Genomic DNA, 24,554 nt, shown 5'->3' with positions numbered 1-24,554 from the left:
GAGTCATATACAGACAAACCTGTTTATCGATACTGGTCAATAGACAAAGAAAAATGGTCTTTATAGACATATGTATGTGTTTATACACAGTGCAAATTATGTTGAAGTTGACCATTTGAGACTCTTGAGAAAGGGGTCTTATAAAGCAGGTGGTTTTTATACAGTGGTCGTCGCTAAGGCAGGTTTGACCTTATGAATGATGGATAGAGGATGCGTTCTATCACCTGATTTAGTTTGTCTTTTTGCCTTTTAACAACACGTGTTGCTCGAAATATGCACGTGTTTACATGTAGCTAAAAATGTAATATTACCACTGCATTTGATTTGCAAATTTGAAGATTTCTCTGTTCAGAAACATGTTATTATTCCCCTTTCAATGCTTGATATTAATATTGATATTGGGCTAATGTCTTGTTTGATGGAACAATATGCCATTTTCTGCTTCTTGAATCGATTTGAATTACACAAACAAACAATTGAAAGCGTCATCAATCATGTTTTGTGTATTGAGTATTTTAGATGTTTGTATTCATTTAAAGGAACAGCTTGGTAACTAGAAGAAGAAAAACAAAGATAATGCATTTGTCACAATTTTATTGAGATTCTTCTCGACAAGCATTATTAATAAATTCTTCCCTTGTTGCCCCATTCCTTTGTCGTTTTGTTCCTTCGTATCTCTTCCATTATCTTCTATTTATCGATTTTTTTCTACTATTCCTTTGTCTTTTTGTCTGAAAATTCAACTTTTCCTTTGTCTTTTTGTCTTCTAGTCAAGCGTTTCCTTTGACTTTTTGTCTGATAATTCTACTTTTTCGTTTTGTTTTCTAATCCAGCAATGGTTTTTTAATTCCTTTGTAACCTTAGCTAAACTTGTCGAGTTAAATGGGTTATTTTGTTTTCCTAAATAAAATTGTTAACGTTGCTTAACTAATTTTTCACTGGAAAATACGAATACATGTATCTTGATTTACAGACGGGTATTGTAAATCTATGAAGTACTTAAAACGTTCTTCAAATGCTGATATAAACACAAAATGCAATTAAGAATTTATCAGAAAATACAAATCCATAAAGATAAGATTCGTTGATCAGTATCTTGTCCATGTACAATGTCGGACACTAACGATTGTTCTATCTATTTTTTTTGTAGGCAATGTTAGCTGATTTGAAGACTTTTTGTCCATGTACACTATCGGACACTAACGATTGTTCTATCTATTTTGTTTGTTTGCTGTGTTAGCTGATTTGATGACATTTTGTCCATGTACAATGTCGAGCATTAACGATTATTCTATCTATTTTGTTTGTAGGCGGTGCTGGCTGATTTGACTACATTGCAAGTGATCCCTCTTATACAGCTCAGCCTGTTTTCCAAATAAACAGCCTACACACAGCGCTACTACAGAGCAGGAAGCGAAAGTGATAATCTGAGGACTTCTAAGTTTGAAAATAATTTAAAAGATATAAATTCAATTTTCTCACATTCGTCGAATTAATATTAAAGTGGGTGTCAAATGATATTAATGCAAGGTTGTAAGATTGAAATGTAAAACAGAATGCGATCCACATGTCACAATTAATATTTCACTAAAAGTACATGAATATGATACAACGTATTTGATCAGCCCTAATGTTCACGGAAATAATTTTGCCATTATAACTACCGTATCAGTCATTATGGGGTCGTCTCACGCTCAATAGCCGACATTATTACACACAATTTTGTATGTATATGATATATATTTGAGCTTTTTGGCGACACTTTTTTCAGACATGTATATTAAATGGAATACTGTCTTATGTTGCCATGGCATCGTGTAAAATAATTCGCATTAGAATATAAAAATATAACTAAATCGAGAGTACTTTAAGAGCCGCATGTTACCTCTGATTTCGCTTTATTTATTTCCTTAATGTCGCTACAAAAATAATTATAACCCCAGAACAATCAATAATGGTTAAAATGACACCATGTAGATTTAAAATACTGGAAGGCATTTGTATGTTAACGAGAATATTAACTTCTATCAACTGATGTTCTTCATTAATTCTGTGGAGAGTTGGCCATTTTTATTCCGTCTTTGAATATTACAGAGCTAGCTCCCTTACGGGTAGGTATCCATTGTTACGTCATTATTTTGTGAGCAAAACTCACGTCGTTTTCTCAGAAAATATGACGATACGCTCGCAAACACATGACGTCACAATAAATACCTACCCACAAGAGCAGATAACTCTGTAATATCCAAATATAGAATTTGATAAACCGTATGTTTAATTCATGTTGCAATCTACTGTAAGACACTTTATTCGTGAGATGTACATTTTCGCTATCACAAAAGTTAGCAAGACAGATCCAACAGTTTGATTGATTTTATGTAAAACGTAATTACAAAACGTAACGAAGCTGAAAGTGAATAATCAGACAATAAAAACAAGTAGTCTTAATGCGTTCTTTGACCTTCCAAAGGTCGGTTCATACCAAATTAATGGTCATGTTCTGCATAGGTTGTCCGTTTTTTACCATTGGCATTAAGGAAAAGCTCCGTGTAAATAGCAAGGTCCGATAACTAAATCTGACTATCACTTAGAAAGCGAGCTGCGTGGAAAATTCAGCACGGACATGTGCTCCTTATGCAGTTGTGTCAATTTCGCTTCGCGTGATAAATCACCGACGCGGTATATGTAAATCGTTGTTTTGATATTATATATTTGATGTAAATGTAGTATCCTTACATTATTGACTTTATAATCAGTACCGCTCTATTCCATACGATCTAGTTAGTTGTTTGGCACTGTAGCTATACGATGTACTTAGTACCTAATTCGTCATTAAAACATTGAACCCCTTGTAAACTTTTTTTATTAGACATATGCGGCATTGAAATACATTATACATTTAATTGTTGTATATAGATCTAGAAGATTTATTTTTGATCTTTATATTTAAAACATTGTATATTTTGGTAGCTAAAGATCATGCGACATATATTTCCTTATCAAAAATTTTCATTTTCACACATAAAGCATTCATATATATGTTGGGTATAAAATAGAAATGCCGCATTTCAGATGAAGATAATGCTAAATATATAATGATTTCATTTTGATATGTACATACTATTGTATTAAATAATTACGATATTCAATGTATTGTACTCGTTTTTTTTCAACTTCAAAATGTGTAATCGTTTATATTTAGTGCTACATTCATGTCACATTCATCCCAAATGGGATTACTTAATCCGGTTCATTGAAACAGGAACATAATGTCACCCACAACTGACATGTATCCCATTATGCTGTAACAACTCGAGTATGTTTGATGTGTGAAACCAGAAAGATAATTATCGTTATAAACATCCTGACATGTTGAGAGAAGAGTTTTAATAATTAATGACAATATGATCTTTTAACATCAATTCTTTACATATTGGTGTCGAAATAGGACAAGTAAATGACAATAATAAAGTAATAATACGTCATGGCCAGATATCTGCGCTCCTGTTTCGCCACTTTCGTTTCTCTGCAGTCGCCTACATGATGCCTTATATGGTATTTTGAAATCAAGTTAAATACCCAATATATTTTTGTAATTTGTTTTATCGTGAAAAAATACCTTATTTAACAAAATGATAGGGTTGATAAGGTAATGACGATATTAGTAAATGACAAATACAGTAGTAAATTAGATTTGTAATAAAGAAGGAGGAATACCAAGAGAATCCGTTGCTGATGCCGCATCCCACACATAGGTAAATACCACGCACATGACCGCTTCACATAACCTTTGACCTCAGATCTGTTTGTCAACTTATACATGTTGTTAGTCCACATCAATAGGCATCATATTTGCATTGGAAATTTTTCAAAATTATTCAACGCAAAATCCTAAGATTCACGCGTGAAATGCCTTTTAACCAAATACTCTAATATATCTCTGCATAAGCAAACAACGAACAATTTACACAATGCACACTACAGAGGTACTGTAAGAGCTAAGCGAGTACAAAAACTTGTTTGAGAGACATGTTAGGGTAGATAGTTTGGCCAAAATAATCAATCGTTTTTATTTTGAAAGTCGATTCTGTGACAGCAAAACTTGACGTTGAGATTCTGCGACATGTAGGTTGTTGTAATTATGTGAGCACAAATATCTTAATTTGGTATTCATTTCATATGGGATTTAATGACATTTGTTTTAAGTTTGAATTTTTGGTCTCCATGTCTAGCAAATATAAAATTTCAATCTCAAGCTCCTATATATCTCTAATACCACTACAAATACGCTTGAACATATTGTAACGCTAATAGATCGCAGTTTTGATTTCCTCTTCCTATGTTACAATGACTCTAAATAATGGATTTACGCCAATGCGTGTCAAGTAATATAGAGATATTCTAGCACGAAATATAGTGCCCTAAATAACATCTGCAGTGTATTTCCTAGAAGAAAGCTAATTAGCCGAAAATTTGAAGAAAAAAAAAAAAACCTATTTTTTTTTTTTTTTTTTTTGTTATACGTGATTAAAGTGATGTTTCCTTTGGAACAGTTTTGGTATATCGTATAATACGGTCAATGTTGAGTTATGAGAAGTGTTGTGGGACAAAGACACCAGGGCAAAATAAGTACAGATAGGTGAATGCAGTAAATTGTATTGTTGAAAAATTCTATTTCTCTCTCTTTCATATCAAGGAACAACAATTGCAGTAGTTCCGTTGTTTGATATGAATGTAGTCTTTTTTATGTAAGCGCTATGTTGTGCGTGCTGTGTGACGGGGCTAACCGAATTGCACCAGATAAGGGAAAGTACGCGTTTAGGAGAGCGAGAACTGGTGCTAACTGACTGTTAACTAATACATAAACATAGGATTTTAACAGTGTTACTGCCACTATAAGTGTCACTCAATAATGACATTACGTGGACGCGTCCATAAAATGTTCTTGATTCACTTGATTCTCCAAAGGATTGTTAGCAAAGAGGTTTTTTCTTGTTTTTTTTGGTGATTGTTTTTTTAGGTTAGGTCAAGAACAAATGACAAATGTTTCTAATTTTAGCCTTGTTCATTTCTAATTCTTTAATTGGTAAATGTTTCTTTTCTTGTATAGAAGTACACTCACCCTTCAAAGAAATAATGTTCCAAATAAAAATTCTATCTTCATTAGTCAGCGTTATCAAATGCCTTCGACTTCCTGTTGGGAATAATCACAAGCCTGAGACGAGACGGTAATAGTTAGTTCAGATGGTCTTAAGCTCTTTGAGGTCTCCTGAAATCTTCCTATGGAACACTTCTCGCTCATTTAAAAAATAAAGGCATTTGGTTTTTACAAATGAATTACATGACACGCAATGTCATTTGGATGTACAAGCATAAATATATATGCTGTCAAGAAGGCCAGTTATGGTCGTAACAGAACAGACAATATTTGTCTATGAGCAAACGTTTGTTTTCCGTGTCCTTATATCTTTATATGTTCAGAATATAGTAAGAACATTTTGTGTGTGACTTTGTTAAGGGTTGTGTTTGTAAAAATTTGCTTTGCAAAATGTTCAACTATAGTTCATTGTCAACTTTTTTACGTTCCGTCAACCTGCAATTGAAGGTTCGCCAGCTGCTAATGAAACTGCACGTAACTTTGCATATCGTATTAGCATAATGCCAGCTATTGTGATCAACTTTTACCGAAGGGAATACTGTATGTCTTGGGTGTTAATAGAAGATTGGCTGTCATATGCTTAACATGCATTGGACTATAAATACTATTTATGTAAACGGATATAAGAACTTTCACGTAGGCATGTTTTAAAGTGTGAAATCGGTTATCTGTAAAGATGTCGTTACGGGCAGCTAATAAGATGTGTATCTAACACAAAATAGCAAAAATATTAGAATAATTAAGATAAAACAATGAAAAAGTGTAAAAGTATTGTTATTAACTAATAAGCTAACATTACGTAACTGTCAACAATATCACGGGTACAGCCTTTAGAATGTTATAGAATTGAAATATATAGACATAAGATATTTCAACAACGAATATACAGAAATCCGATTGCACATAGACAAAATGAAATATTTGCGAGTTGGGAAGCTGTCGAGGCCTCTATGGAAATATAGCATGTTTCAGTTAAGGAACAAATTTCTTCTAAAAGTACACGTACTGCTCCAGTCTCCGCCCTATCTCATTGTTAAAAATGATCGATGGCTGCAATTCAAAGAAATAACACAATGATTCATTTATGCTTCTTATATTGTTTCGCTTCCTTGCATCATCAATCGGTATAAAAAGACTTCTTAAAAAGCGTTCCGTAACATGTTTATACATTGGGTTAAAAGGATATGCAAAAAGACCGTTAATGAAAATGATTGTCTTAAATCACACAATTTAAAAAAAAATTCGAATAAATATCGATATTGGCAGGAAATAAATCAGGCTTTACTTTAATGCTTTGGCCAGATTCCCGGCTTAATTGATGGCGGTAGATATAAAAGTACACTGTAACATGTTAATTTTAATTGGATTGTGATTAAATCAAGTGTTGACGGGGTAACATCTCTAATTTATCTTGTACCATCATGTTGAAGGTAACATGTTCGTAGCATCAACATATAATTATGGAACTGTTGAAATATTTTCACATGACATGAAACAAATACATTATAAACACAATGCCTCAGTAAAATATGTCCTTAAGAACACGAAGTATACGCTGAAACAACAACTTCTATCGCCCTTGCTCTTTTTTCATTAACTGTAGATTAAAACCCATCTTCGCTAGTCAAAGGTATTCAGTACAGTACTTTTCTGAAACACCTCCCAAACTAGTCATGATTATTTAGTACTATACTCTTACTGAAACAATTTTGCTAGCCAAGGGTACCCTAAATACTATTTACTTTATAAATCTTGTCATTAAGAAATAATAATTTACGTTATATACAAAAAAAATCGTAATTGATCAATTTTAAAGCATTTTTTTACTTGGCGCCGCGGTGGTCAAAATAAATGTATTACCGCAAGCCCTCCACCTCTGGGTCGCGAGTTTGAGTCGCATGTGGGGCAGTTACTAGGTTCAGACCTACTACTGACTGTACGTCAGTGTTTTTTCTCCAGGTACTCCGGTTTTCCTTCATCGCATAACCATGGCACGTCCTTTAATGACTCTTACTGTTATCAGAACGTTAAAACAAAAAAAAATAAAAATTTATATACTAATTGAAAGTATCAGTTTCTAAAATAATGTCCCTATTCCTCAGTAAGCCCGTCTATATAGTGATATTACCTATTGCAAGAAGTTACGCTAAATAATGAGGTTAGATAAATATATTGTTATTATTTCGATGATACTAAAGGTTAAAACTACGCTTCCCAATCCTTAAAAAGGCAAAAAGCCTAAAACAAATATTTTCAAATTGTTTGTTTAACTTGAAATATCATATGAAATGAAAACATTGTTACCATCGTCTATTGAACCATTTGTTTGTTTGGAACATTAAAGTACAATGCCAATATATATTACTTAACAAAGGGAGAACGTCTCGTTTGACAGCTTCTCACGTCCGTTGACAATAGTTAATAACAACTGGCCAGTGAATAACATACTTATGAAAGTAAATGTCACCTCTCGGTGCGAGCTAGTCTCAATATAGTAGCCCCAGTAGTAATGATTAATTATCCGATAGCCACACACTGATCTGGACAACATCGACAAGGGGATTGTAAACATGCAAAGACATCAGCCGTTCAACTCAATTTGAACAAACAAAAAGAAATTTAAAGGAAATATTTACGCAGAAACGTCTATTTTTAATTCTGTGTAGATTAAAGATGATCACAGTAACTAAATGAAAATACCGATTTTACAAGACTACTCCATTTATACCCATGTATACGAATATTTGTAACTAGGGTCTCTAAAATATTAATGTCGCCGCTCAATTTCCTTAGAAATAATGCCAGATTTACACTTGGTAATATGTGAATCATTTAAATGATTTATGAATATTTTTAACTGTCATTGTCAGTGTTAAAGATTTTATTGCATAATTAAAAGTTGCACAGTATTAAAAGTGAAAAAAGGCACAACGTTAATGTATTTGGTCTTAATGGGTCCATTCCATGTCTTTTTATTGATTATTCTTCCGTGTGAGGAAGAGTCTATAATCCGTTTCCTGGCCGACGGAAGACACCATAGTCTTTACAAGTGATACTTTCTTCTCTTGCTTCGCGCTCAGCATAACTGCCACGACTGGTTTGCCTTTTGTCAGCATGTTATAACCGTACGAGGTGCGTTGCGCGATGTCTTTGACAACATTGCTTCAGAGAGATAGCACTTTAAAAACGCATAACATGAACATACCACATCCTCCCAACATATAGACATCCACACACGCAGCACACAGGGGAGACCGCCCTTACAAGACAATAGCTGTTTAAAGGATGTGAAGTCACATTAACCAAACCAAACCATTTATTTTAGGTCACAAAATGATCAAATATATTTAATGAAAGCTCAATACGAAATAATTTTACATCAATGTCAATACAAAATCCATAAATATAAATAAGTACTCCTAAAAGATATGTTTAATTGATCTAGTGCAGTTGCAGATCCACTTTGTATTTTATATCCATATTTACGGCCCTACTAAGCTTCTACCGGATATCATCAATAATGAAAAGGGGATATATTAAGATATATTGAACACATATTATCATTAGATCCTAATTTTTGTATCGGATAAATGACGATATTGTTGATTGCATGGTTCACCTACTAGCCTTTAAGTAGCTATATATGATTATCTATTGCCTACGATTCTACCGTATAGTCGGTTATTTTCCTGTGTCAATATTTTCACGATATGGCCCTAAAACTAATACATTGAATTTATTTTTTAGCGAATGACAATTTAGCGATTTGGCTTCCAGAGTATAAAATATTCAACCATTCCTTAATATTTCACGGATTACATTTTCGCTACAACGACGACCCACGAAATCTTGAAAATGATATTCCCGTGAAAATAATCGACTATACTGTAAAAGGTAAAGAATATGTTATGCCTGAAATGTAATGTGTACACGATGATAACGATTGGCCATTGTATTTTAAATTTTATAAAACATATCTTTGTTAGTTTTTTTTATTTCTGCGATTCTTGACGAGCATTCAATATCATTCCAATGCCTAAGATTGTATCATTGCTGTGAGTGAGCAAAAAATATGTTTAATGAGTTACAGCGCAATCAAGCGAAACTGTAAAGTCGTATACATGTTATAGCCAACGACATATAATTAATTTTTCTTTGTTTTCATACCAAATCTGGCTTTCTGATTGGCCAATATTTTTTTTGCATACCACTATGGAAAAAAAATCCGAGAATGGCGCGAAACCCCGACGTTATCGTGACGTCACAATAGAGACATTGAGGTTGCGTATTGATTCGGAAAAAAGAATCCCTTGAAAAACCACTATAATGTTACATTTAAACATACTTCATTTTATCAAATAGAGTATGAAATAAATTATAAATATTGATTTCACTCTTTTGTAATTTTATCGTGTTATGAAAAAAAAGTTTGCAAACTTTTGTGAGAATCCGCTACGCGGATTCACACAGTTTGCAAACAATTTTTTTTTCATACCCCGATAAAATTTAAAAATAGTGACATTAATGCTTAAATAAAAGCACTTTTATTTAAAAAAAAACCTCTAAATTAGTATACTTTATATGTACAATAAACGTTTAACCGAAAACTTTATGAACTTAATGATAACATGTTGTAACCATTTCAATGTAGCACCGTATATCATCGCACAACAGTCCACGTTGATGATAGTGTGTATCTTTCATCATTCCTTTTTTTCCAATTCATTTTTACTGCTATTATTGTTTACAAACAAGACCAATTGCTAAATAAAATGCGCACGATTTTTTGGTTGACAATTTACACTTGGCGACGAACTCTAAAGACCATTGGTCGCCTTATCAGCGACCGTCCTAATGATAGATCTGAGGGCGAAATTGATGATTACCCTACCGCATAGGCACAAAGAAATTTGCGAAAGTGTGTCAAGGAAATAGGTTATTGATGACATCAATAGCACCTGTTCATAGTTTACACCAATCTGGACCCGCTTAAATATTGTCCTGTAATCAGTTTTATCACCAGAAGACTTCTCGCAAGGGAATTGCAAATTGGATGTGTCATTTTTTATCATGTCGTTAGTAATGTATTGCGAGTTCATTGTCCAAATATTGAGGCCAGAAGAATTTGGTTTATACAGTTTTTATACGTATATCGATATAAGATATTTACAGCATAGACTATTTGGAGATTTGAAAGTAAGATTAAACCTTATATCTATCCATATCCCAAAAGAATTGGAGCAATTTATTGCAGTTAATAAAACTTTTGTCTTCAATTTGTTATGATTTGGTTTAGTCTTATTAGTTTAACCACAAGGAATATTTAAGGACGTATCAGATTTGTTAGTTGAGGAAAGCCGGAGTATCAGGAGAAAAACACACCGATCAGCGATCAGTATCTGCCAGCTGTCCCACTTGGGATTCGATCTCGCAATAAATAATTATGAAACAAATAATTGAAGGATACAATGGAGATACGCTTCATGAAGCACGTTTTAAAATCTAAAGATGCGACAAACATTTTTTTTGTTATTTTTGACATCTCAGTTATTCTTTTTAATAGAGTCAATTAATTGATATCTATCATACAATTAATAAACTATGTACATTGTTTACAATTTATAATGAGTAAGGTGATAGGTACGTTTAAGGCAAACATTTTAATTGCGTTTAATACAACCCAACTTTCCCTAGGCTCTATTGTTTTTCCTTCAGTTTCAAAACAAATTCCCGTAGAGATTATCAGTTTTCGTGAATTAAAGAGACTTTACTTTTCGATATAACTTACGTAAAATTTACTTGCGGAAATAAACATTCGCGCTCTTACTTAAGTCGCACGATTCAAATTGACATCAACAAACCAATGCTTTTCTGATAAAAAATAATTTCCATTTTGCTGTTGCAGCATATATTTTGCCTAAATTTGAAATATATTTTTGAATTTCCATTACTTAACCTTTTAATTCTTAAATACCTGATTAAAAAAAATGTTTTGATTTGGGTTGACTGTCGTTCGTCAGAAAAATGCTATTCATCCACAAACAAGTTAATGGAATATAACGGGAGGGATATACGCTCATGATCACCGCGGATGTGTCAATCTAATTCAGTAATGCGGATGAATTATTTATTTTACTCCAAATCAATAGAAATACTATCTAGTTTGTTACCCAAATGTCGCCATCGGCCATTCAGCACCTAGCAACCATCCATAATGTGAATATGATGTGAAAATAATATTCCATTGTTTTCATAATCAATGATACCTCACACCAGTGAGTAATTAGGCAGCAGCTAGAATATTTTTTTCTTTACTCCTCACGCATGATCATGCACTTTGTTGTCGAGTGCCCAACCAGGAATCGTACCTAAACCTAGAATGAGCCAACGATTTTTTGTTGACAGAAATGACCAAATAAAAACTTCTGATATTCTCAACGAAATGGAAAATCCTGCACAGAACCGGCAATGAAAAACAAAAAGTTGGTAGGGTTTTAAGGACCAAGAGCAACACTTAAAAGGGTTTTTATGTGATACACAAGTTCATAAAAGGGGCAAAAAGATAAACATTTCCAGAAGAAAAACATCAACTGCTTATCATTACACGTACATGTAGAGGAAAACAATTGCTTTAGACAAACATGGTAACTTACGAGACTTAACTGCGTTTTGATTATTCAAGAAGGTCGTACGCACGATATAGGTGTAAATTGAGAGTGATATTACACTATGCCCATATACTTCTGCCGAGGCAGCAAGCGAACACTGACAGCGATGTGAAAATGTCACTACTGTAAACCAATAACCCTCTCATCGTGGACTCATAGTCCGTCTGCTTAAATCTTCTGGGATCCACCAATGTAATTGGCGAATGGATAAAAGGCCGTTTTCATGCACTGAAATGTAGCTAACATGTTTAAGAAGGTAAACGACTGATGTTTATATGATCAAAAATAGGACTGTCAATCCCGATTGTATTAAAAGTGGACGATTTGACTGAATATCGCCTTGGCATAAGGACATAAATTTGTTTCTCTCGTAAATGAGTTACTTTTGGGGTGTAATTGAATCGTATTTCCATTCGGGACTAAAGAGAATACAGAGCAAATTTACATTTATCAGACAAATACTTATGTACGGAAATAAAAACACATGCACTTGAAATCGATCTCAGTTTCTTTACAGATTCAGTAGTGAAATAAAAAGCATAATGACAAAAATGAAAGCGAAATGGGAGACTTTTGCATATGCACTAAATGATAATACGCACATTTAGATATGCGAATGAGAGTATGACTTGAACGTTTTGACAATATCATTCTGCAAAACAATATAGTTTCGTCGTTTTTGATGACATCAATATAGTACACGATCTTTTCGCATCTACATCATATTATTAGATATTCCCTGATATCGCATACATGTTATGGCATTGATCAAATGTAGTCGTGAAGGACGAGCCGTGCCCCTGACCTCCCAAGATCCAAATAAAGAGTTCCTGGCCTTGACCTATGTTTGAATTGATATGGAAATACTCTGATCGTACATGACGTTGTCCTGTGTTAGTAAACCAAGGGATCGAACTTGTCAAATGTCAACATGATTAATCACAGTGTTTCTACTAGGCTTAGTGATTTTTCATATCAACGCCATCGTTGTGCATGTTTAATAAATATTAGGGATTTAATTTTGGGTATTGAACTCTGTTTTCGGAGGTTATGGTTCCAGAAGGTTATGTTCTCTCATTCATAAAGTCTCTAAATTAATAACCAAAGATATGACGAAAACTATTAATTCCGCAAAATGTTTTATATAACTTGTATTTAAAGATGCTCCACCGCTGACAAATGGTATTTTTTCTCTATCAAGAACATTAGCAGACGATTTAGTATATTTCGACAATTACAAAAAATACTTACTTTACACCTTTACCACCAATGAAAAGTTTCAGCTTCTACTTTTACTTTAAGATTAAAATATAAAAATGATTAATTGCATCCCGAAAAAAAATCCGTAGCACTATGTCCTATATGGAATGAAGTACTGATTATGCCTGCACCGAAAGCTAAATTAATTATTTCATGATAGTATTTTTGTGTTAATAAGACATATATACACACGATTAAACACCAATATAATGTTCAAATGATGAGTTTATGCTCTGTTGGCGGCTGAGCATCTTTAAAAAGAAGAAACATGTTACTTAGCTTACTTCCGCATACACATTCGCAGTAGCCGTTATATGCTGGAGATCTTACTGTGTTGTTAGCTCCAACTACCAGTTTGAAGGGTAATCACATGGGAAAATCAAATTATATCAAATTGAAGGTTTCCTTCCGATTACAAGTGAAGTTTTAACTCGTGTCCTAAGTTGTATTGATCTTTGTAAACGTCTTGTTATAAACGATTTTTAAAGATGGTACACCGCTGTCATATGGTATGTTTTTCTCAATAAAATACGAGAGTAGAGAAATTAGTATTTTTTCAGCTCCAAAGCTTACTTAATTTACTCCATTAACGCCATTGAAAAGATTGAACTTCTAATTTTATAATATATTTCAAGATGAAAAAATTATTAAATAATTAGTTGCGTCCCAAAACAAATCAATGGTACTTTGTCCTATATGACATGAAGTATTAATATTGCGTAGATATACTTTCTTGTGTTTTTACATGAAAAACCTCAAGGTACATCTAGCGATCGTAAAAAATGCGTAGTTGCCGATCCCTCTGATATATATATATTTCTGAATGGCTTTTGTACTGAAACCACTAGATCCATCTAATACACCATAACGCTGTGACGCCATTACAACTAAATGGGTCACGTTGTCCTTGACATTTGTAATAACAAGGGTAAAACGCGTTCATTAAATATATCGATTAATAGGCTTCAGCATGGTAATAACGTGGTCGGTCGCATTTGTATGAAATGCCTCATAACGAACTCTAATTCGGCATGTAAATCTAATTTACATTACTCTTATTTTTCTTATTCAGTTCTAGACATGAATGACACACTCAGATGAGCTGTCAGAATATTTTTGCAATGCCAATGTATATCGAAAATGGATACATTCTAAAGTAATGTACATAATGTTTTGTCACTTTGGTCGCTTTTCAACGTTAAGGTCAGTCTAGTTGCAAACAATGTTTTTTTCTGATCACTTTTATAAAAAAAAATATTAACGTTCAACAAAAATCTTTCAAAATATCAAAATATAATGTAAATTGATTTTTGCTTTACTTGTAGTTAAATTCCTCTCCGACATTCAGGTAGACATTGTTCCATATTGTTTCAAAGCGGGTGATATGTCAGGGACGTCCTGTATATCGTCGTTGGTCTGTTACAAAACGTCAATGAAGATGCGAACGACGAGTGGCCGGACGTTGTCATGTTGCAACAAAATTACAACTGGATAATTGTATCCCTGTATCCCACACAAGTAAAAATGTAGTCTAGGTTCATTCATTAGTATTGCACAGTGAAGCGAAAATCGTGAATTTCGGTTGCTATGGTAACATCATAAATGCAAAATCTTAGTTTTTTCTCACAAAATCTGACAAGACTGCGATCGGAAGTTTCTAAATATATATGGGTTGTTAACCAAAAATTCCATGCAAAAGGTTGAAAATTACATTGAACAAAAAAAAGGTTTTGGGAGTTAAGTGAAAGGATTGATGTATTCTCTTACCCGGGACCCTTAATGTGATGAAAGATTCTGTTAATCTATCATTCCATATTTTCATATATTTCACTTTGTTTACCTCGTCAAACAGCTCAAAGTTGTTCATTTGGAATAGCACAATTGATTAATATCAGTTGAGTTGATATATAGGGGTAACTATTAATTGTTATTTCACTGTAAAGTTTAGCCGACCCCTTCAAACGAATTAATTCAATGTTAGTGATAATATATTGTGTGTAATTAAAAACGTTTAATTTAATGAGCAGAAACAAACCAACGACATGCCGACATAAAGTAAATGCGAGATAAAGGGGGATCGAATATGGATTATCACGAATATGTGTTCAAATTTCACCCCAAATTTATGTTTTAATGTTGTATTTTCCTGAATTGAGCAAGGTATGAGGTTATGTCAAATAAGAAAAAGACAAATAAATTATAGTTTATCTTTCTTTCTCAGAATTATTTCAAACTCTTAATACTGTAACATCAATTTTTTTTTATTTATCTATACTACAATTTACTTCACAGATTTCGTTTTAATGCATTGATCATGAATTGTATAACACAGTAAAAATGTATAACAGATAAGCATATTTGAGTAAGACGAAAACTGAGCGCAAATACGCCGCAACCCATCCTTATGAAATCTCAACGATCGCTGCGTTATATACTCCCTGATCAAATATAGATCAGCCAAGATCTGACGTCTGTGCTTTATGATAACCCAATACTTCGCTTGTCTGTCGTCTATCACGTAAGAGTCCACAAAATGCCGGGAATGGGCCAGTAATGTAAATATACATTAAGGCTTATAAATGAATCTAATCGGCCTTCTTAAATACGATTTTGGAAGTTAGAGTTAGGCATTTGGGAAAAGAAGCACTTTTAGATCACAGATCTGGCGTATGGAACCTTGCCGAATCCAGTTCCTGCTGAGGTCAGTTTACGACCTGCTTCCCTCGTCTACTAACCTTCATAGATGGGGCTTGACTGAGACTCCACACTGTCCATTGTGCAACCGACCAGGGAACCTTGCGCATGTACTATCAGGATGCAATGTCGCCCTTACGCAAGGATGCTACAAATGGCACCATGACAAGGTGCTAAGGGAACTGGCTGATATTCTGGAGAGGGAGAGGATTAAGAAGCGGAAGCCTGCTAAGGGTTGTACATGCATCAACTTTGTTCGAGGCAGGGGGGGACACACTTCTGCAACTGTTCACCAGGGGAGAATTCTTGACGGCGCACAGAACTGGGAGATGAGGGTCGATCTAGACAGGAGACTGGTACTCCCCGACATCATTCAGACCAATCTGCGCCAGATATCCTCATATGGTGAACGCAGGGAAAGAAGATGGTCATGTTGGAATTGACAGTTCCATCGGAAGAAAGATGTGAGAAGGCATTTGAACGAAAGAAGGGGAAGTATGAACAATTAGCAGTAGACCGACTGTCAAGAACAGCAGAGAGGTAGTCCAGCTGGCTGTGGTAGAGACAACAAGACATGAGCTGGAAGCTATCCACAGACGGGGAGTGATTTGGCCGATCACTGTCGACTCGCCATCTTGAGGTGGTTCCAGGTTATGAGTCGAAACGTTTAGGGAGAGATGGACCTGGCTGATGACGTCTGTGGAGCTGCAATCAAGGGATTATATTATATTTAGGAAATATCTGTAACGATCGCACATGGGACAAAAATATAGTCAAGTGGTCTCTATATTGTCCCTTTGGTACCCAGGATTGTGGTCTTATATAGCAGATAGTCTTTATACATGGGTGTTTCTAAGGAAGTAGACGCTACATCGCTGTATTTCGTCTATGGATCGCGTTGATGTCGTGTCGCTTATCGCCTGTCGTCTATGACTTGTCGTTTAACTCCTTTATGGTTCATATCGCATTGTCTGATGATTATATGACCTTTTGAAAAGAAAAAATCACATACTAAAGTTCGCAATGCAATCAATGTGCTCTACACTCACCTATTTTATCGTCTACTGAAGTTATAGCTGATCGTTACGGAGATTTTCTATTGCAGTCTTGCCTTATCAAATCTTTACTACGGAGTAATGATGTAAAAAATATGTTAGGAAATAAAATAATCAAGAAGTTCTCCGCCTTTATCGACGATTGACTTCCATTTCAATTCAGTTCAACTACATAGTACATATCAACAAACACGCAAGAAAATTCTGTAAACTGACCTATTTTAAGATGTAATTAATTTTTGCGTACTTCGCCCCCCCCCCAAAAAAGGCGTAAAATTTGAAATAGATTTATACGCCGTAAACAAAACAAAAACAATCGGGAACCTTCGGCACTTTCCGTTAAGAGTATTTTCTCGATAACGGAATGGTTCCCGGTTGTTAAAAGCTGATTTACTGTAAACTGATTCGAAGAAAATGCGGTTCGCTAATAATCTAGTATTGAACTTTTTCATCAACATTTGTCATCTCCTCTTCCGAACTGATCTTACTTAAATTACTTATACGTCGTGTGTTTGAGGGATGGAATGTCGGTGACCATTGCAAAAACAAACACAATTCTATGATACTCACAAGTAACGAATTAGTCCTTTATGCTTAATAGAGAAGAGAGCCTTTCTTAATTAGGGACCTGATTAAATGAGATATTGGTTTTTCATTCTGGCTAGATTTTCGTGGGTGAAACATTTTGCCGTTATTGTATTTGTTTCATGCTGCTCACGACTTAGCTATACAAGGGCACCAGAAGGTAACCTTTTTTTTCATTTTTGCCATTATGTTTATGGTTTAGGTCAGGACATAAAATTACATCAAATGGATTAGTCCCGTTTGTCAGCTGGTGAAGAAAAATCGAGCACTGTTCTGGTAGACGTCTTTGCCACCTTACAGAAAACCTTGGTTTCCAAATATAATGATAAGGAAGTCTGTTTCTTCTATGGTCGAGAAATATTTTTGATTTAGTCAGTTAAGTTATTTTTATAAATCCTTTAGTCATGATCATCAATTATGTGACAACTAAATGGGGCATGACTGCTTAACACCACAGCATTGTCTTTCTCTTGTAAACAACGTGATGACCTGACGCAGTTCCCACTACGAATACAATTTACATATAGAAATTACCTACAGATTAACATATCGAGCTTGGGAAACCTTAGGGAGTGTTGGTGTGAAATCGCATTAAAGATCCGACTGTGGGTTTGTTATCTTGGGGTATAGTGTCCAGCTGTATTGTTTCCGTAATGAAGGTGGCAATGACATCGTCAATGTGACAGAATGAGCCGTCACGACTCCCATGTCAAGATGGTATTTTCAGGGCCATGAAAGAGACGCCGCGGAAGGAAGTCATTCTACAAACATAGAATTAGAAACGGCATTCCTGAGATTCCGGATGCAATCGGGACTATCAACAATCACTGATAGCCAGACAGAAGCCCCATTTATTCTTTGTATACGTAGGTGTGGGTAGTGACACTTTTGTTTATTTTTTTCCTTGTTTGGGAAATAGTTTCCATTGTTTCAGATTGTAGTATTGACAAATGTCTTAAGATGAAGAAAATCAAAGTATCAGATTTCTATCGCGTTTATTTTAATAAAACCATTTGTAAAACCATTAAGTGATCTCCTTCATTTAAAGACCACTTTAAAACTTCAAAACCACACAGTCAACCATAGTGTACCGTTATACCTCTTTTGATGTACATCAACAGACTAACTGTTTTATTCTGTTGCCTTCAGTTTTACTATGACATAGTCCAGGGGTGTAGAGATGGTAAGTGATCGGAACCCCTGGAATATGGAGGATGAAGAACCATGTACTGGGAAAGCTTGTTTTGTTTGAGTGACACAGACCTTGGTCTGATTGAGAAAGAAATAAAGGATATTTATCGACTAAATACCATCCACGTCCATAAAACCAAACAAAAGCTACTTCCGGAAAGATCATTATTGGGCAATGAAGCCGTGACTTAAAGTAAAAGCAACCCAAAAGCTAATATCCTGATACTTAAAACGATCAAATGGGCGAGAAAGCACAGAAAACCTAAGAACACTCTTGGTAATTTACCAATTCAGACATGTGTGTGTTGAGAATGTCGGTGCTAGACCAGTTTTAATTGTCACCAAAATCAGCCTGCTATGTGGCGTGCTACTCGATTCGCCCATTGCTCTACCAAGTGTAGAAACAAGCAAATCGGTCGATATAGAAAGAGAACACACGACCGCACAGTATCCGAGTTTATAGAAGGCATAACATATCTACATTAATAGATAATTTATTATTTTTAGTTGCTTGGAGCAATGAAAACTGTTGGTGTTACAAATGGGTGTTCCGTTTATACCTTTACATTTATTTTTTTTGTTCCGCTTCTTTTTTGCTTAGATTTCACATGATCTTTCGTTGAATAAACCGTTTATGTTAACTATCAAATGTGCAAAGGAATTCTTTTTTTCTTACCTCACATAATCGATGATAACACAAATAGAACATATATCTGGGAGTGGATGGGAGTGAACAAACACTTCTGCAGATGGAGTGAGAGACGGCAAAGTCAATAGATGGAGCGATAAGTAACTTCCGATTGAAAACTTCCGGGTTTGGTGCTCTCATTTTTTGAAATTCAGAATCAATCTTGAATGTTGATTGTAGTATATTTGCTGATTCCGTTATAATTTTTTTATATTCATTTGTCAAGAATAGTTTGAAATATTATATTTTAATGGGCAAAACAATAAAATGACATTTAATATCAAATAAGTGCAAATAACGCACAATTCATTTTTGTATACATTTTGGAGACTCAAACCTCGAAACTCCAGGAGTTACTATCACGGTCGTTGAATCCACACCTGGAATATCTCATCGTAAAAATTAAGGCTTTTCAAGAGAATAACACAGGCCTGCAGAGACTACCGTTAAAGGTCACAGGGCTAATGAAGCTACACTTCAAAACCACACAGTCGACAACAGTATACCGTTGTTCAATTCTTTTAATATTCATCAAAGGATCAAACACCTGTCTCTTCACACTGAGTTCATTTGCTATGAACGACAGTGAAAGTAACCCTTAGAATATGGTGGATGCATAAGAGCAAAAAACGACATGTAAATTCCGGAGACTCCTGTAAAAGTACAAGAATAATATCACAGCCAAGCACTGTAGAATAGAAAATCCTTTTGTAGTGTCTCTGTTAGGCGTCACACAAATGCTATTCAAATCTTTTAGTATAAACCATAGTAATCATATTCAAGCATTAAATTCACTATTTTAATTCAAAACGAACTGACACAATTATTTGTGCTTTGAAATTCATAGAAGTGAAAGAAAATAATTAATCAAATCTAAAACACATGTGCCTCTCCCAAAGGCAAGTTGGTTGTGAATACAAATCAAAAACGCATACGGGATACCATGAAATGAGGTCAAATGAATGGAAACAATATAATCACGTCTTTTTTTTCATGGATAATTTGTGATAGAGCTAGTTTAAATACGTTTTCAAATAACATCTATTTCCGTTTAAGTAAAACGGAACTCGGAACCAGTTCCGTTTAAGGAGATTCTCTATCTTTTTAGATAAAAATTGTCAATGTGCTTTGGACATATTAGAAATGTTGCCTGTTGGCTTTTTTAATGGATTAATATTGGTAAATCCTCTTTAATTTAGTTTTCGATCAACTCCCATTTCCGAATTCCGTTTAAGTAAAACGTTCCGAGTTCCGTTTAATGAAATTTTCTATCATTTTGGATAAAATCATTCTATATGCCTAAGACATATGAGAAATGTTGCCAGTTGTCTTTTATCATGGGTTACTAGTGATGGATCTACTTTAATTCAGTTTTTGATCAACTCCTATCTCCCAGTTCCGTTTAAGTAAAACGGAACTCGGAACCAGTTCCGGAGTTCCGTTTAAGGAAATTTTCTATCTATTTAGATGAAATCATTCTATATGCCTTAGACATATGAGCAATGTTGCCTGTTGTCTTTTTTCATCGGTTACTAGTGATGAATTCACTTTAATTCGGTTTTCGATCAACTCCTATTTCCCAGTTCCGTTAAAGTAAAACGGAACTCGGAAATGGAAGTCGATCGAAAACTAAATTAAAGTGGATTTACCAATATTAATCCATTAAAAAAGACAACAGGCAACATTTCTCATATGTCTTTGGCATATTGAATGATTTTATCTAAAATGATAGAAAATTTCCTTAAACGGAACTCGGAACTGGTTCCGAGTTCCGTTTTGCTTAAACGGAACTCGGAACTGGTTCCGAGTTCCGTTTAGCTTAAACGGAACTCGGAACTCGGAACTCGGAACCAACTTCAGCCTCCCCAATTATTTGTGCTCTGAAATTCATAGAAGTGAAGAAAAATAATTAATCAAATCTAAAACACATGTGCCTCTCCCAAAGGCAAGTTGGTTGTGAATACAAATCAAAAACGCATACGGGACACCATGAAATGAGGTCAAATGAATGGAAACAATATAATCACGTCATTTTCTTGGGCATTGTTGCTGCAAACACCTGCTTTTAAAAAGTATAAATCATAATTAAAAATTAATCGAAAATCAAATGACTGAGCGTCTAAATAAATTCATCTTAATAATATCTGCTTACTCCGATTCGAAGAATTGAAGCAATAAGTCACATATGGTATCTTTCGGTAGAATACTGTCATCAAACTTTCTTTCGTGTGCGATTTATTTTCGTGAATTTCCCGACCAAAATTAATTCTCTGAAATTAATCTCGGCGAATTTGAAATATCGTGAACAATTCTTACACAATTAATTCATAAGATATATTAATTCAATTTTAAATTCGCTCGAAAATGTTTTGAATTGGAAACCGCGGAATTTAGTAGCCGCGAAAGAGCGTTGGTTTACAGTAACACCAGGGACAGTACTGCAAAAGATTAAAAAATGTTTTCCTATTACTTAAGGAGGAACTACAAGACACATATCTCATGTCATTGTTTTTATCTAATGATCAATAACATTAACTCCCTAATGTGTTAATCAGTGTGTCTCGCTGTCTACCGCGCGATAACCATCTACCATACAAAACACACTGTATCCATACATTCTTCTTTATCAGAAGAAAGTAGTCTAGGTAATTAGGGTTAACTACGCTGAAACACATTTAGCTAATTCAAATTAATGCTTTTGCTCACTTTCCTTTAGATGGCGTTTTTCTTTGACATCTATTTATTGTAAAGGAAAAGGATGGGAAAAGAACCACTATCTTTCGTAAGCTATTCTATGTAAAACAGATAAGTATGGCTTTCAAATTGACAGGGAAACAAAATAAAATGGCGATATATAAATTGAAGGCAAACAAGTAGACAGTAAACATGATGCGAAGCGGTGATTCTTTTTCACTACAAGACGAAACGTTACAAAACAGTATCTGAGACAAACTGAATTTTCACTTATGCGAAAAATCTGATTTTTCAATTGAAATGTAAATGATGTGTTGTAAACTTCTTGAACTTGTCTAATATATAACTCTGTCATGCTATACACTAAAAACACATATATTATTAATATCAGTTAACTCCTTTACTTGAGTAGTAAAGAGCAAACAAATCTGAAAGATTAACCTCTCTCCCCTTCTCTTTCTTTCTCTCTCTCAGTCTCTCCCTCCATCTTCCTCCCTTCTCCCCTCCTTTCTAGCCCTCTTCCCTGCCCTCCACCTGTCTCTCTCTTGTTGTGTTTGTCTTGTATACATGTATTGTGTGTGTCTTAATGATGGTGCGAGTATGAATGATGATCAATGATGAGGATGAATGATGTGAATCTGATGGCCATTTTTGAGGATGCCGACGATACATGAAGATGGCAATATATTGATATCTTAATATGCTGAATATGATGTGAGTAGGTGTGTATGCTAGAGTGAGATAATAAGAGTATGTTGTGAGTGAGATAACCATGTATATCTGTACATGTAAAATTATCTTCAAAAAATGTAATAAATATATATATATATAAATAATAATTAAATAAATTATGTGTTGTAAGCGTTATTTTATACACATACTTGCAAATAAATAACACAATCAAGTGATTCCCTTATCATCAATTTAATTGGCTTATGATTGTTTATATATCAAAAGAACAAAATGACAGGTTCCATATTATAGCTCTCGTGTGAAATTGTCACACTCAATTTGTTATAAATTTAACAACATATTTTCATACCCTTAGCCTGTAGAATCCCACTGCTGTTTTCATATATCATCTTAAAAATTACAATCTTGTTTCGCAGTAGTACAAGACAAAAACTGCATGACAACTGACGTTTGAAATATAACATGTTTGCTGATATGTGACATAGCAATCTGACGAGAATGAATATTTTTCTTCGGTTCTGTTGATAAGGGAAAACATCTGTCGTGACTAACGAAGACAAGATTTTGTCCTTCGGGACACAACCGAGGAAGGATACATCTTAACAATAGTGCTATGCGACGGGTACGGAGCAATGCCCTACACGTCATTACACCAGAGACGTTATAAAACGTGCCTACAAAATTAATGTACTGGAAAATCCTTCCATGTTATTTGCTTGATATGTTGTATAAGATAGTTTTTTTCCTTGATCTATTTCAATTTGGTGTATAGTCAAACGCACATGCAACACCATGAATGTCAAAGTTCTTGACAGGAAAAAAAGTGTCACTGCTGGAGATCCCACTGCATTTATACACAATGTGTTTGCGTCTTAATCAGAGGAATGTATAACTACATATTTAACCTACCTTTACTTTCCGTGTCAGGAATATAGCATGCGAAACATTAAAACGATAAATAAATGGAAGTTACCAATCTAGTGTCAGTTGTTCATCATGTTTATCAAACTCGAGATTGTTTATTTCTAAATTTTGAACTGAAACGAGCTTTAGCGAGTTTATCATTTATATATTTTTTAAATTAACTAACGAGAGTTTAGATATAATGATAAACATCGGTCATGCGTTTGGAAACTTATTTATCCCCATAACTATATATATCTATACCATGGTGATAATTTGTTTCTAATATACATTTAAGTAAGCTTACTAACATACCATTACTCTGCCTCAAAATCGTTGTACCTCACTGTTCACAAAATCCAGCACCACTGGAGGACGCAACATACCACCCTTTTTGCCCACCTCTGCAGTAACTGTACCACCCACTCATGATACTCAACCCGATATTCTTTATCGGCGAACCAGACAATACAGTGCTATGTGCGACGACATTCCACCTGCTATAATACTCAGATCGAGGAGAACAGTCATATCGAATCCATTGATGATGTACACTCTCAAACTCTATCGGAACTTGCCAGACGACCAAGGCGTCTTCCATCACTTCCAAAATACCTTAACGATTACGATCTTTTGCAATGGCCAACTGTTTTATAGTTAGTTATTCGGCTTTGACAATTTCTTTCTTCGTGGAAATATTCAGTGTGTACATAAGCATTGATTTGGTTATGATGTGACAGTTAAATTTATGTTGCAAAAGAATTGCATAAGGTATTTTGAGTAGGTTTTTGACTTTTGCTATTAAATGTACTTAAAGTTGTTCAAAATTCATGTTATTGAAAACCAAATTTGAGTTGATAAAGATTTAATATTAAAATATAATGTTTCGAATGGTTAATTTTGCATAAGCCACGCTACCATATCATATCATACATTATATAACAGTTTTGTTATTAACAGGTAGC

At 34.4% G+C, this 24,554-nt stretch overlaps 1 protein-coding gene across 1 annotated transcript in view; it reads left to right on the top strand.

The window, feature by feature from the left end:
• Positions 1-3,149, top strand: part of LOC138328113 (TBC1 domain family member 19-like) — a 41,400-nt gene extending 38,251 nt beyond the window's left edge. Inside the window, 1 exon segment of the mRNA XM_069274746.1 lies at positions 1,311-3,149. Coding sequence (XP_069130847.1) covers positions 1,311-1,379 — 69 coding nt within the window. The 3' untranslated portion in view covers positions 1,380-3,149.
• Positions 3,150-24,554: the final 21,405 nt, after the last annotated feature.

Source organism: Argopecten irradians, chromosome 7 (genome assembly GCF_041381155.1).
Source record: "Argopecten irradians isolate NY chromosome 7, Ai_NY, whole genome shotgun sequence".
Lineage (NCBI taxonomy): Eukaryota > Metazoa > Mollusca > Bivalvia > Pectinida > Pectinidae > Argopecten > Argopecten irradians.
The sequence above is the reverse complement of the archived record's forward strand: the minus strand, read 5'-3'. Positions and strand labels throughout refer to the sequence as shown.